This window comes from Sceloporus undulatus, chromosome 4 (assembly GCF_019175285.1).
Source record: "Sceloporus undulatus isolate JIND9_A2432 ecotype Alabama chromosome 4, SceUnd_v1.1, whole genome shotgun sequence".
NCBI lineage: Eukaryota > Metazoa > Chordata > Lepidosauria > Squamata > Phrynosomatidae > Sceloporus > Sceloporus undulatus.
The window spans coordinates 177,767,228-177,781,758 of NC_056525.1; the positions used below are offsets into that span (position 1 = coordinate 177,767,228).

At 39.6% G+C, this 14,531-nt stretch overlaps 1 protein-coding gene across 3 annotated transcripts; it reads left to right on the plus strand.

Annotated features, from left to right (window-relative positions):
- The first annotated feature begins 704 nt into the window (after positions 1-704).
- On the plus strand, positions 705-14,275 carry LOC121927603 (beta-Ala-His dipeptidase-like). Of its 3 annotated transcripts, none has more exons than XM_042461372.1 (9): positions 1,406-2,257; positions 3,132-3,220; positions 4,738-4,938; positions 6,356-6,440; positions 8,719-8,879; positions 9,098-9,262; positions 11,022-11,163; positions 12,214-12,387; positions 13,603-14,275. In XM_042461372.1, exons 1-9 carry the CDS (start codon positions 2,197-2,199, stop codon positions 13,692-13,694), a joined length of 1,170 nt encoding a protein of 389 aa, XP_042317306.1. In that variant the 5' UTR covers positions 1,406-2,196; the 3' UTR covers positions 13,695-14,275. The 3 variants fall into 3 exon arrangements, with proteins under 3 accessions (XP_042317305.1, XP_042317306.1, XP_042317307.1); XM_042461373.1 differs by having other exon boundaries at positions 2,210-2,257; positions 4,772-4,938; XM_042461371.1 differs by lacking the exons at positions 12,214-12,387; positions 13,603-14,275 and adding an exon at positions 705-858 and having other exon boundaries at positions 2,095-2,257; positions 11,022-11,236.
- Positions 14,276-14,531: the final 256 nt, after the last annotated feature.

The window sequence follows — 14,531 nt, forward strand, 5'->3', positions numbered from 1 at the left end:
AGCATAAGGAGCACTATGAATCAGAAAGACACTTCTTTAGATAATGTCTTTAGCCATGACCCTTAGCCATGCCTTGATCCTGCTAGGCCTTTTATCTTCAGATAGTGTTGGACTACGACTCTGGAGATCAGGGTTCAGATCCCCACTTGGCCATGGAAACCCACTGGGTGACATTGGGCAAATCATACTCTCTCAGCGTCAGAGGAAAGCAAATCTGCTCTGAACAAAACTTGCCAAGAAAACCGGGTGATAATTAACTTAGCATTGCCATAAGTAGGGAATGACTTGAAGGCACTCAACATCAAGAAAGTGGTTGTCCCCAAGGACAGTTTGGGCTATAGTCCTATACAGTTGGCTCTCAGTGGTTACTAGTGGCATCCGTGGGACAGTGAGCTTAATCTAAAAATTAAAAAAAAACCAATTTAAAATTTAAAGTTGCTGCCTGTGGTGCTGATATTTTCCTATTATGTTCAACATCTTGGATAGGTTCTTTAAAGTTCAGACTACTTTGGAATGGATTAACCGCGCCAATGACATGCCCACTGGCAACGGCTGAAACTGTGGCCTGGACTGTCATTGTGTGTCTTTGCACCACAGCCCAAAGCCTGATATAATTATTTGATTTTAAGATTCCAAGCAAAATGTCAACACAGGCATTAAAATCTGAATGAAGTGTCCTGATTGCAATTAATTTTATCATGATTTTTTGTGCAGATGCTTGCAGAATGGGTGGCTGTGGAGAGTGATTCCATACAACCACAACTAAGAGCAGAAGTAACTCAAATGGTGAAGATAGCTGCAGCCAGTCTCCAAGACTTAGGAGCAAATGTAATGCTCCATGATATTGGCATTCAACAGGTATCCAGTTATTATTGAACCTGAATTGCATATAAAGAGCCCATTGTGCAAAAAGGAGAAACTTCTGCCATCATGTAAGGGTAAGCTGATTCCTCTCCAGTTCCAGATTCCTGTGGTGCATTGCATACCATTTTGGATAACCACCATAATTTAGAGACAGGAGGCATTAATGTGAAGATTGAAACAGGTGCGAAAGTCTCAAAACATAAGTGGACCAATGTAGTTTACAATTCAGAGTTGTGGCATCATTGAGATTTGTTGGCTCAGACAATTAGTACGAGCATGTACTGGCAGTATCCACAGAATCTGTATCCACATATTTTGCATACAAGGATTCAACCATCCATAGTATTAAAATATCACCTCGCCCCAAAAAAGCCAAAAAGCAGATCTTGAGTGTGCCATTTTATATAAGAGACACCATTTTACTATACCATTGTATATAATGGGACATCCCATTGTACATAACGGGAGCATCTTTGGATTTTGATATCCACAGAAGGTCGTGGAATCAAAGTCCAGTGAATACCAAGGACCCACTGTAAGTACCAAGTACACTGTAAGTAATTAAGAGTGAGTGGGTCATGTCATATGGTGGGCTTCCTTAGCAGCAGTGACCAGTAGCAGCACTGTGGTCAATACCAAGTGGCTTGGAACTGACATTTCAAATATGATTTTAAAGCACTGTGGAAAATCTAAAATGGTAGGTCAAAGCCACTGGGGTTATGGAGTGTCTGTGTGTCTCAAAGCATGTATCAGCACAGAAATCCATTTGGCCTAGGTGCTGGGGCTGCAGCAATTGCTCAATAGAATTTCTTTCACTACCAAATTGGGATCAGTGAAATAAAATTTGGGTTTCTATCTAGGTCTGTTAAAAGCTGGAGAATGTAGAGTAATACAGTGGACCCTTGATTTGCATGGGAAATCCATTCTGATCCCATCTGCATAAAAGAAATATCGTGGGACCTCAAGTCCCATTGTTTTAAATGGCAGTATGCTCCTGCGCACTGTGCCATGCTATGTGCATGCCATTCATTTAACGGGCTCTCAGTCTGCGAGACATCAAGTCCATGTATGGCGTGGGCATGATGTAATTCACTGGAACCCAAAATGACATTTTCTAAAGGGAAATGGTCATTGTTTGAAAAAGCACCTTAAAATGTGAAAGAACTGCTAATTGAAATTTACCTAAGATTTCCGGTTTTGATTTGCCATTGTTTTACTGTCTCTTGACAGCTATCTGGTGGTCAGAATATTTCACTACCTCCTGTAATTCTAGCAAAGCTTGGAGAAGATCCACTAAAACCCACTGTGTGTTTTTATGGTCATGTGGATGTGATGCCTGCCAAAACTCAAGATGGATGGAAAACCCCTCCCTATAATTTGACAGAAATTGATGGTATGGGTACCACAATTGCTTTTAACACTACTTTTCACACTCACACACACACACACACACAAACACTGAGTGGGTGAAAAGCCTGGTTTTATTGAGGGGGGTTGGTTTAGATTATTTTTAAGTTTTATATGTTTTAAATTTTGTATGTTTAAAATTTTTAACTTTTTACTGTTTTAATTAGGATATTTTAAGTGTTTTTAAAAACACATGTAACTTCTTTGGTGCAGCGCTTACACGTGCTGCACCAAAGAAATGCAGAAAAGCTGCCACCACTGCGGCAACAGCGTGCTTTTGCTGCTCTAAAAAGGAGTAGCATTTTTCTGGTTCTTTTTGGCATGACAAAACGCAGGATCAGGCCTGCAGCATGCATTTGCCACAGGCCTGGTCTGGTGCTGAAAGGGACAGTGGCAGGTCACCGCTTTGGGGCCATCTGTTTTGCCCCTTAGATAGGACTCCCATATTTCAGAGAATGGTACAGTACTAAATGAGTGTGCTTGCCTAAAACCAACTGCACTAGTAACTTTGTGGTAGGTGCAAGCATTGACTTAGGGACTTCCTGAGTCATAGCTTAGTATCTTGGATACTGCATGGTGGGCCCTTAATATCCACTGAGGTTTGGTTCCAAGCCTGACCCCCTGGATACCAAAATCTGTGGATGCTCAAGTCCCATTACATACAATGGCTCAGTAAAATAGCAAAATCAGTGTTTGCTTTTTGGAATTTATATCGTTTTGGAATATTATCAAGCCATGGATAGTTGAATCTGTGGAAGAAGAATCCCTGGATATGAAGGGCCAACTGTACTACACTAGATTTGATCTATTGTTAGCACCATCAGATGTTTCAGCACATTATCAGATTCCTTTCTGTTAAGGAGACCTTTTTGGACGTGGAGCAACAGATGACAAAGGACCTGTCCTAGCCTGGATAAATGCAGTGAACGCCTTTAAAGCACTGAACATAGTAAGTTAAAATGGCCACTAAAGACTTATCCTGAATGACATAATCTCTTGCTTTTTCAAAAAGCAATCATTTGGGGGCATTTGGATTGGGGCCACAAGATGGGGAAAGAGGGGCGCTACATTGCATAGGGGAGATTATTGATGGCTTCCCAGTTGTTGTCAGACTGTCACTCCCATCAACACTTGACAGCATAGCTGTTGGTGAGAGATCATGAGTAGCAGCCCCAATTATCCACACAGCCACTATCCCTTGCTCTTGCCCTGTACTATGTCCTTAATCTAAATTACTACCACAGGGCTGCTGGTAGGGTTAAAGATAAAAGTTTCCCTTTGACAATGGTCAAGTCATGTCCGACTGTAGGGGACAGTGCTTGTCTCAGTTACTAAGTCAAAGGAGCCATGTGGCCAGCATGATTGCATGCCATGCATGCCACACTGTTATCTTCCTATTTATCTACTTGCACTTTTACATGTTTTTGAACTACATGTAAACTCCATCATGTGGCACTTGGGTCTTGAACTGCCGATCTGCTGACTTTGTGATCATCAGAGATGGAATCTTAACTGCTCAGCCACTGCATCCCTTTTGGTAGTCATAGGACTATTCGTAGTCAAAGCCAAAAAAACAAAACAAAAAATGGACCTTGTTCTGATCCCCACTGAATGGCCTACAGCTGTTCTTGTAAAAAAAAAATTAAACTGGCAGTTGTAATCATAGACCGCCAATAAAACATGTACAGTCGTCCCTCCTGAGTCCACGACCTCACCCATTCGCGATGACAAGCAGGGAGGGACAAAATGGTGCGAGCGCAGGAGCACGTTGTCATTGAAATCAATGGCAACTTGAATATTGGTGTATTTCCGAATTTGCAGAGGGGGTCCGGAATGGATCCCCCGTAAATTGGGAGGGACAACTGTAATTTAGCTCTCCAAAATGTAAAGAGAGCTCCCTACAACTTGGTGCTTTGTTTCAGGATGCAGAAGATGCAAAGCAATGTAGCCTTGAGTCCTCTGCTGGGAGAAAGGGAGGATGTAAATAAAATGTGGAATATTTTTGTCACATCCAAGAGACTTTAAAAAAAAAAGTTTTTAAAGGAAAAGGATTTTTTTAAAAAGGGGGGGGGCCTAAAATATCTCCTATATCCACTAGAGAACATTTGATAGCACAATGTGTCATTTTATTTTGTGCGGAAGGGGTACAGCCCCAGAGGGCTAATGCCATAGCCTCCGACAGAGAGTTGCACTGGAGCAGAATGACCTGACTCCATCAAAGGTGTTTCCTTCCTTAGGTTTCTCATCTATGATGGGGCATTTCCTTGAATCTGCAGCAGTATGCAAACATTTTTGCTCCATAGAGCTCTTCGTGAACATATGAATCATGGATTACTTTCTACTCAATTCTAATCTTAGATTGTTTGTGTATTAGGACTTATCTGGACACTGAACTACACTTTCTGGAACTAGCATTTTACTATAAGTACCATTTAAAGGTGACGTAAAGATTCATTTCCCCCCTAGGATATACCAGTAAACATCAAATTTCTTATTGAAGGCATGGAAGAAGCAGGGTCTCTTGGCCTAGAACAACTAGTTGAAAAAGAAAAGGATTGTTTTTTCTCCAACGTTGACTATATTGTGATTTCGGACAATATTTGGCTCAGCACAACAAAGCCAGCTCTTACTTATGGAACTCGGGGAAATGCCTGCTTCTCTGTGCAGGTAAAAGACTAAAACTTGAGTATATGTATTATGAGCATCATTTTGGGGAGTTGTATACATGACTGTTAGTTTTTACCATCTGTAGGGTATTACTTATTCTCCCTCTGCTATATGAAGACACACATCCCTTAAATGAGTTTTGTAATACCCTGATTGTCACCCCTAAACTCATAGCCACTACTGTATTTGTTTAACTATCAGGTCTTAGGCATTTATTTATCATATATGTTTTCCACTCCCTATTCAAGTATAGTGTTCAAGCATAATGTTACCTCATTATTGTCCCACAAGAATCCTCTGAAATAGATTACAATTAAAAAGAGAAGTTTTCCTGCTCCCCTCCCTTTTCTTTCTTTCTTTCTTTCTTTCTTTCTTTCTTTCGAGTTCTCTACACTGTAGAAATAAAGCAGTCTGACACTACTTTAACTGTCATGGATCCATCCTGTGGAATCCTGGCGGCGGCCAGTTTCCCTCCGGAAGGACGCCGCAGCCGCCAGACCACCTGGTGTCCCTCCAAAGTAAAAAGAACCCGGAAGAACCAGGTCACCAATGGTGCACTCATGATGTAACAGACACGCAGCGATGTGCAGATGCTGCACGTACCTTACATCAAGATGGTGATGCTTGTGTGGATGGGACGCCACCATCAGGTCGCTGCCATTACATACTAGGGTTCCGGACTATGCGGTTGCTAAGCAGTCCAGAACCCTAGTATCACTGCCGCTGCGCCCATTTCAGCCCATCTGTCTTTGGCCATAATATCTGAATAAATCATGCAAAGTCAACAATGCAAAACAAAAAAAAGTAATTGAAATATAACAATTGAATGCAAAGGAAAGTCTGCAAATTCAAATTATTTTGAATATTTCTCCCAGTCTGGCACACAAATAGGTGCAGACTATTTGAGAAACTGCATCTTCCCATACGAAGAATGCCAGAGCCTTAAGATCTTCAGGGAAATGCTCTCTCGGTCCCACCACCATCCCAGACTGCCTTGCTGAGGATACAGGAGAGAGCCTTCTTGGTGGTGGCTCCCAACCTCTGGAACTCGCTTCCACAGGAGGCTAGATTGGCCCCTTCCCTGCTTGCCTTTCACCCTTTTTAAAAATACCTTTTTATTTAGGCACACTTTTTAAAATAATAATTATGACAGGGTGGCTTTATAGGAGGAAGGCTATTTTAGTTATGTTTTAACCTTTTCTGTGTTTTATGCTAATTTTATACTGTTTTAATTAGGTGATTTTAATTGTTTTAAAATTCTTATCCTAAAGTTTTGAAAATGTTTTTATTTTGTGAGACGCCTTGGTCCCTTTCTGGGAGAAGGGCAGCATAAAAATGAAACAAACAAACCACTCTGGTCACAGCTAAAGAAATGATAATTATATGTTGAACATTATGTTGTCTTTTTTCCAAATAGGTGGAAGGTGGTGAAAAGGATCTTCATTCTGGAAGTGTAGGTGGCATTGTCCAAGAACCCATGTCTGATCTGATAGCCCTACTTGGTAAAAACAAAAACAAAACCCTTGCTTTTATTTGTCTACATGTTCTTTGGCCAGAGGTTAAGATGCATACAGTATGTGCCTCAAAAAAAGCAAAAACCCGTATGTTTAGTGTGTGTATAAGCAAATCAAAAATGTGTGTGTGTGTGTGTGTGAGAGAGAGAGAGAGAGAGAGAGAGAGAGAGAGAGAAACACCCTAAGAAAAGATGAATAAAGCAAGATTATTGCTCAGACTAATGATACTATAAAATTTTAATCAAAACTCTTAGAAGAGCAAAAACACAGCAGTAAAGGATGTGGACACTGCGCCCTAAATCCGCCCACAGGCCAGCACAAAGCCTGAATGACCCAAAGTGTCTTCCCTTCCTGTCTCCCTATCCTGACCCCTCTGTGATGTAAACTGATCCACCTATGGATGTTTTCCCATTGCATCTCTTCCCACCAGCCAGTGGGTGACACCTAGACGGGTCCTTCCACCCGGTGGCATCCCTGCGCATGCCAGGAACGCATGCAGCCCCCAAAGCCCCACCCCAGAAGCTCCACCCCCAAACCCCCATCCCCAGGAAGCCACACACACAAACCTGCACTCGATGCAGGAATGCCACTGCTTCCAGTTTTCTCTCAGCTCTTCTCTGGAATGAAGCTAGATTAGACCTGCACCCTGAGTAATCTTCCCATTTTAGAATGGAATTCCTGTAATAAAGCCTTTAGTGTGCTTTTCTAAGCTATTGGTGTCTTTGCTCCCCAGTCAGGGCCTCTAATTGCTGCTGGCACTCTTCATTAAAACAACTCTTTAATATTATCAAATGGGACACAGCATTAAAATCACTACCTGTTTTCAGAGTTGTCTTCTATTAGCAGCAGATACTGTGGAAGCAGTGATATTATCTTAGCTACTCCCCGTCTTGAAGGGCAGAGTTGTGTGTGCCATACAGCCTCTAAACTAGCGTCCTACCCTCAGGTATTGTAGAGGACTAAACCAGTGTGGTATAGCGAGTTGAGCATTAGACTACAATAATGGAAACCAGTGTTTGAATAGCCACACAATCATGGAAACCTTGAGCATATCACTCTCAGCCTCAGAGGATGGCAATAGCAAACCCCATCTGAAAAAACTTGGCAAGATGATAGGGTCTGCTTAGGGTCAGCATAAGTCGAAAATAACTTGAAGGCACACAACAACAACAACAACAACAACAACAACCCATTGCTCCCATTGATTTAGCTAGTCATAACTGGCTTCTGTACATGGAAATGCACCAATTTGTCCTTTCCCTCCTTCAGGGAAATATCTTGGGCCAGCCCTGCCTATTTTACAAAGTATTAACTGCAGTGCTGACAACATAGAGGTGAAACATTAATTGTAATAGGACATGAAGTTAGGTGCTGCTGACTGTACAAGCTACTCAACACACTTGCTGGTTCAATTTTTGTGAACATCTATTCACATAAAGAAGGATTGTATTATGAGCCCAATAGAGCTCTAAAATCATCCAGAGAAGCCCTTTTCTTTGTCCCACCATCTTCTCAGGCTCATGTGGTGGGAACAAGGGAGAGGGCCTTCTCAGTGGCTGCTCCGACTCTGGAAGTCCCTCCCTAGAGAGGCAAGGATGACCCATCCCTGCTCTCCTTTTGGTGGCAGGCAAAAACATTTTCGTGCCATCAGGCTTTTTCATACTGATGCAGGATGGGCTTTTAAATGCTGTACAATTCAGATGTTAATGTCTGTATATAGTTTGTAATGATTTTTAATATGTGTATTATTTGTAATGTTATAATTTTTAATTGTTTTTCAAATTTATACTTTTAAAAAATGATTTTGCATTGTTTTCAATTTATACTGTTTAAAATTTGTTGTTAGCAACCTTGTGTCCCTATATTGGGAGAAAGGTAGAACATAAATAAATAAAATAATTATGATAATAATAATAATTAACATTTATTCACATGGCTTGGAACTTACTGATAGATTGTTTTTGCTGACATTGGTTTGTAATGCACATCTAAAATGACCAGAATGTACTGTGTTATATTTTAAAATGTCTGTACTGTCGTTCCTGTCCGCATACACACAAAGTACAAAGTGCATGGGAAACAAATAGTATTTATTGTTTAGTATTAGTAAGTATGTGTGGAGGGGGATTGTTTTGTTTCTTCTTTTTATTTAATGTTAAATAGATCAGAGCCAAGCAGGTTCTCAGCTTGATCTCCTATGATAGTAGAAGAATATGATGTGACAGAAATTCTATAGTTTTTTCTTTTCAATGTGCTTTTTCCATAGACAGTCTTGTGAATTCATGTGGTCATATTCTGATCCCTGGAATCTATGATGATGTTGTTCCTTTTACGGAAGAGGAAAAAAAGCAATATGAGTTAATAGAATTTGACTTGAAGGGATACAAAGCTAACATTGGTGTAAAGGAAATTATTTATCATACCAAGGTAAGTACTAAATACTAAAGAACATGTCATTAATAGTCCTATACATTTCTACAAAAAGCTAAATCCCATTGAGTTCACCTGCCAGAATGCTCCAGGCAGCTGCTGGAGTATTATGGTCCTGGAGCTGCCCTGAATTTCCTCCACACTCCAGAATAAGACTCAACAGCTTTGAGTGGCTAAAGCCTATCTTATTTTGTTTTTCTCCTTATATTTCTAAGGAGGAGATTTTCTCACACTTGTGGCGCTTACCATCACTTTCTATTCACGGGATCGAAGGAGCATTTTATGAACCCGGGATCAAAACAGTTATACCATCAAGAGTCATAGGAAAATTTTCAATCCGGCAAGTCCCTCACATGGATCTTATTAAAGTGGAATGTCAGGTAATAAAGTTTAGATACATTGTGATTATGATTCTGCACATTTTCCAAATGGGTTGGTCCCCCCCACATTTTCAACAGTAGTGTGCTTATGCTCATATATGTGAAGAAAAGAAGGCATACAATCATGTGCAAAGAGTATATTTCCAACCCACTAGTGTATAATAGATGCGTGCCCATATGTCCGGTCCAAGGGTATATTTGCACTGTAGAAATAATGCTGTTTGACTCCACTTTTAAATGCTGGAGGTCCATCCTATGGAATTCTGGGATTTCTCATTTTGCAAGGCATTTAGCCTTCTCTGCCAAAGAGTGCTGGAGCATCACAAAATAACACATCTCAGTATTCTGTATGATTGACGGAGTCTCCTTCTTTGAAGGTTTTTAAACAGAGGCTGGATGGCCATCTGTTGGGAGTTTTTTCTGTATTCCTACATGGCGTGTTGGAATGAATGGTCCTTGTTGTCTCTTCCAACGCAATGATTCTATGAAAGTGGTGCCAAACTACATTATTTCTGCAGTGTAGATACAGTATAGAAGCAACCCAAGCCTAATACTGAAACCACTACACCACACTAGCTATCTATATTGCACTTGTTTTAATATACTGTAGCATAGTGTAATGGACGGGGTGTTGAACTAGGACTCTGGAGACCAGGATTTGAATCCTGCCTTGGCCATATAAACTCACTGGGTGGTCTTGGGCAAGTGACACACTCTCAGCCTCAGGATGGCAATGACAAATTGCTCTGAAGAAATCATGCCAAGAAAACCTCATGACACATTTGTTTTAGGGTTGCCATACATTAGAAATGACTTGAAGGCACACAACAACGATAAACTGCTTCTTAGAAAGTCAGTTTTGGGGAGGGGAGGGGAGGAAGGCAGAATATAAATAAATTGAACAACAACAACGCCGACCCCAACAGAGAGATTAGCAGCATGCAGCAAAAGAACTGACTCCCTTGGTCAAATTACGTTATGTGAAATTCATCTCACTCACTTTGTGTTCTTTGTGCCTCAGGATGATTAGATAACAGTGCAGCATCCATGCTGGTGACAAAAGGATACAACTGACAGAATTCCCATGTGAAAGTCTAAACAAGTTAACAAGAACTGCTTTTAACCACCCTAGCCTTCATTTATTTATGTCCATATTTTTATTAAAACGCGAGTGAGCAGGCCCCAGCATTTGATATTGCTCACGTCACGTTGCACACTCCTGACAACCAAACATTTGATCTGATACTTGCAGAGAACAGTCTGAGGGAGAAATTTGTACTCACACAGATTTCCAGCATGTGGTCAGGAGCCCTGGCTGATCAGAATATCCAATTATGTCAGGGCCTAGATGAGGATAACGGTATTTGCTTAGCTATTACCTGTGTTTAACAGGTTGATGTTGGTAGGCATGGGTGCTGTAGGTGGGCATGATAATATGTGTATAAGGACAGCATACATGGCCCATACCTTTAGCTTCTTCAGTATCTATTAACTTCTGTCTTGGATTCTCTTCACAGTATTCAGTTTCAATGTGAAATTTTAATTCAAAGCAAACTGATAGCTTTCTCTTCCCTCACAGAAGCAGGATGCATATTGTTTAGTTCCCTGTTCAACAAAAATATACCATACTGCCACACCAGATCAATCAATCAATCAATCAATCAATCAATCAGTGTTTTCATTGCTATGAGCATACGAAACATAGATAATATGAAAATACAAGAAATAATTTTACTGACAATATGTTATTTCCTTGTAGGTGAAAAAGTACTTAGAGAACATATTCTCTGAACGCAAAAGCTCGAACAAACTGACAGTGTCTATGCAAATGGGTGCAAAACCATGGGTTGCAAATATTAATGATCCTCAGTATGAAGCTGCTAAAAAGGCGATAAAGAAAGGTTTGAATAGTTTTTACCATGGAAATTGGTTTTGTTTAGAACAGTATTGACATGAAAACTGTGCAAATATGTATAAAGAACAAAGCTGGATACTATGCATGTTTAGAATGCATCGTGTTATCTAAAATTATTTAGTGTTAACAGTGACCAAGACATTTAGACTGAGATATACCTAATGTTTCAGATGAAAAATTCAGCTAATGGGAGGGGGTGCTGGCGATCTTTAGGAAAATGACTCCACAAAAATTATTTCTCTTAATTATAATCTGAATTTTAATATATTACTCCATCATCCATACTCATACATGTCAGTGTTATTTACAATTTTGGTATCGTATGCCTCACAAACTTTGTGGAAAACATTCTATTTGGGCATTGCCATTCTGTCAAATATGTTGATTTTCCACATAGGTTTCTATATATCATAGCTTTAAAAGATACAGGATAATTGACCAGGCCCAAATCTGCATTTTTCACATTGTGTAGTATCCAATTAAAGTTCTGCAAATCCAATAACTGGAAGACTTTATCAGATACATAGAAAAGCCATGATGCAGAAAGCTGTGAACATGGCACTGCACTCTCTATGTGACTTTTTTCTCTTTCCCAAAAATACAGCTCAGTCATCCTTTCATAAGCCACTTGTAAAGACATTTCAGAAGTGACTTAGAATGCAACCCAGTAAAAGAAGGGTGTTATTTAGGAATAAAAAATAACAATTGAAGTCTTTTTCCTTGCCAGAATAGGTGAGGTTGATCATAGCATGATAAATATTTTTGCAATTGAAATAGGAAAAAACTAAAAGAAATAATCAGGTTAATCAAGTCAAATATGAATAACAACAAAGTTGGTTTCACTGTGGAATAACTTCCTGAATTATCCACTTTGCTGGAAAGTATGCCATGAAAGATACAGCACTTTACATTATGGTACTAGCTGTTCCTTTTATCTTATCATATTATTATTATTATTATTATTAAATTACCGTGATATGATCGTCCATCTTTATTTTAACGGAAATGTTTTCTCTCTCTCTCCTATGTGTTCCAGTTTTTAACCAGGATCCAGATATGATCCGGGATGGTTCAACAATTCCTATTGCAAGGATGTTTCAGGATATAACAAAGAAGAGTGTGATGATGTTTCCTATCGGAGCTGCGGATGATGGGGAGCACTCCCAGAAAGAGAAAATAAGCAGGTTCATGCATAAGAACAATTCCATTGGTGTGTTTTAGAGTCTGAGTTTGGGAATGTTACTTTTTTGGACTACAATTCTCAGTACGCACTAGCCAGTATGGCCAATGTAGCTTTCGGTATTGTAGTCTGAAAAACTACCATTTCTAAGCTGTAGTTAGAAGTGAGAAATCATTACAATTGTCCTGTTATTTACATTGTCTGCAATCACTGGAGATGATTGGAGAAGGAAAGACTGTTTCATCTTTGTGTTCTCTGCGAATCACACAAATGGGTTATTCTGCACCTGCACAGTAAGTTTCAGAGCATTTTGCACAGGTGCAGATATAACCCATTTGTGTGAATTTGCAGATAACCACTTGAAGAAATACAATTACAGGTAAACAACCTGTCTTTCTTCTTCATGGTCTCTGCAAATCACACAAATGGCTTATATCTGCACCTGCGCAGAATGCTCTGAAGCTTACTGTGCAGGCGCAGAAGAATCCATTTGTGTGAATTCGCAGATGACCACTCGAAGAAATACAGTTAAAGGTAAGCAACCTGTCCTTACATAGCAATGGAGAAAATTAATCCAACTTTTCAGCCCTCATTCTCCTATTTGGCTAGGAAAAAATACCACCATTTTGTCTTCAGAAAATGGAGAACACCCTTTGTGTATGCCATGTCTACCAAACTTAAGCTGTATAAGAAATACAGAAGAGAGATGTAGCCATATTCCACTTCCAGACTTTTCTAGTAATGCATTCTTGCCCAGTGGCTTTCAACCTTTGGCCCCTTCAAATATTTTGAACTTCAACCCTCTGAGGACCCAGTCAACATGGCTAATGCGCAGGGTTTCTGGGGTTCAAAGTTCAAAACATTTGAAAAGTTGAATACCACTATTGTGGACTATACGCGTACATAGGTTTCAGCTTTCTGCATGGTCTGGAAATAGCTTAAATATGTTGAATTATACATCCCACCTGGTTTAGAGACAAAGAAGAACAAACATCTTACCTTCCAGTAAGGGATTCTGTTCCATGCACATGTCTCTGTGTAACATGGAAATACCTTAGCAATCTATACTGATGAATGTATGATTCCTCTTTCTCTCTCTCAGCACACACGCACATTCATGTGATAGTAGGTCACAGATTATATTATGGGTATGCTCAGTCCAAAGACCTGAAGATGTCTGCCATTTCAAATCAACACATCTTATTTGATTGTTTCATAATTATTTTTGTTTTCTTTCTTGATCAGATCTAACTACATTAATGGAACAAAGGTGTTTGCCTCTTTTTTACTGGAGATTTCAAAGCTCCATAGACAACTACAGGAAGGTTCCAGCTTGACGAAAATGACATGATCAGAGCATGAAGCAAATAACACATTGTCTGCCTACTGACTTTGTATTTCTTAGGGGAATTTTTTCACTTCTGAATAAACAGGTATAAAACCTATGCAAGCACCATGACTGTTGTACACTGCTACATTTGCAATTTTGAATATATTTTTCATTTAAATCTATGTATTTGAGTAATTTTCTTATATCTTATTCTATTGTGGAACATGAATATGCATCAATTTTGGTTGTTGTTTGATAAAGTCTGCCTGCCCATAACAATATTGTACCATTTAATTTCAAAATTAATCCATTCCTGTGTCCAGATACACCCAGCAGGATATGGTTTGACAACTACTATTACTACTACTACTACTACTACTACTTCTTCCTTTGAGTATTACTCCTGTGTGTGTTTAGGCTCAATTACATTTTACCTATATATTTCTCTGCTGAGTAACAGAGTATATCTGTTAGATTCTATAGTGCCAACTTTTATACCTCACAGCTCTCTTTTTTCTTCAATATTGGTGTACAATGGTTTTCTAATTTCCAGCACTACTGGCAATAAAAGCATCCTTTCTGACTGTGCTCAAGTGTTTTATGGGTTTCTAGAGAACTGCTCTGCTTGTTTTATCAGTGTCAAGTACTGTAGTCAGTGGCAGAGATTAAGCAAACCTAGTACAAAAAGTTTTGCTGAGGCAAAGGAGAAAGCAGTCTCTCATTTTAGATAGAGAAGTCAACTAGACAGTTAGCTGAGCATTAGCACTGCAAGTTTCTTCTTAAAGGAATCAAATGAATAATTTTAGCACTTTTGCTTTCCTCTGTAGGAAAGTCTTTGAAAACC

Excerpts from the sequence above, each read along its gene's own strand:
- LOC121927603 (XM_042461371.1), top strand. The coding sequence starts at position 715 with ATGCTTGCAGAATGGGTGGCTGTGGAGAGTGATTCCATACAACCACAA. Across the intron at positions 859-2,094 it reads ATGATATTGGCATTCAACAG|CTATCTGGTGGTCAGAATAT; the intron begins GTATCCAGTTAT and ends GTCTCTTGACAG. Across the intron at positions 9,263-11,021 it reads TTATTAAAGTGGAATGTCAG|GTGAAAAAGTACTTAGAGAA; the intron begins GTAATAAAGTTT and ends ATTTCCTTGTAG.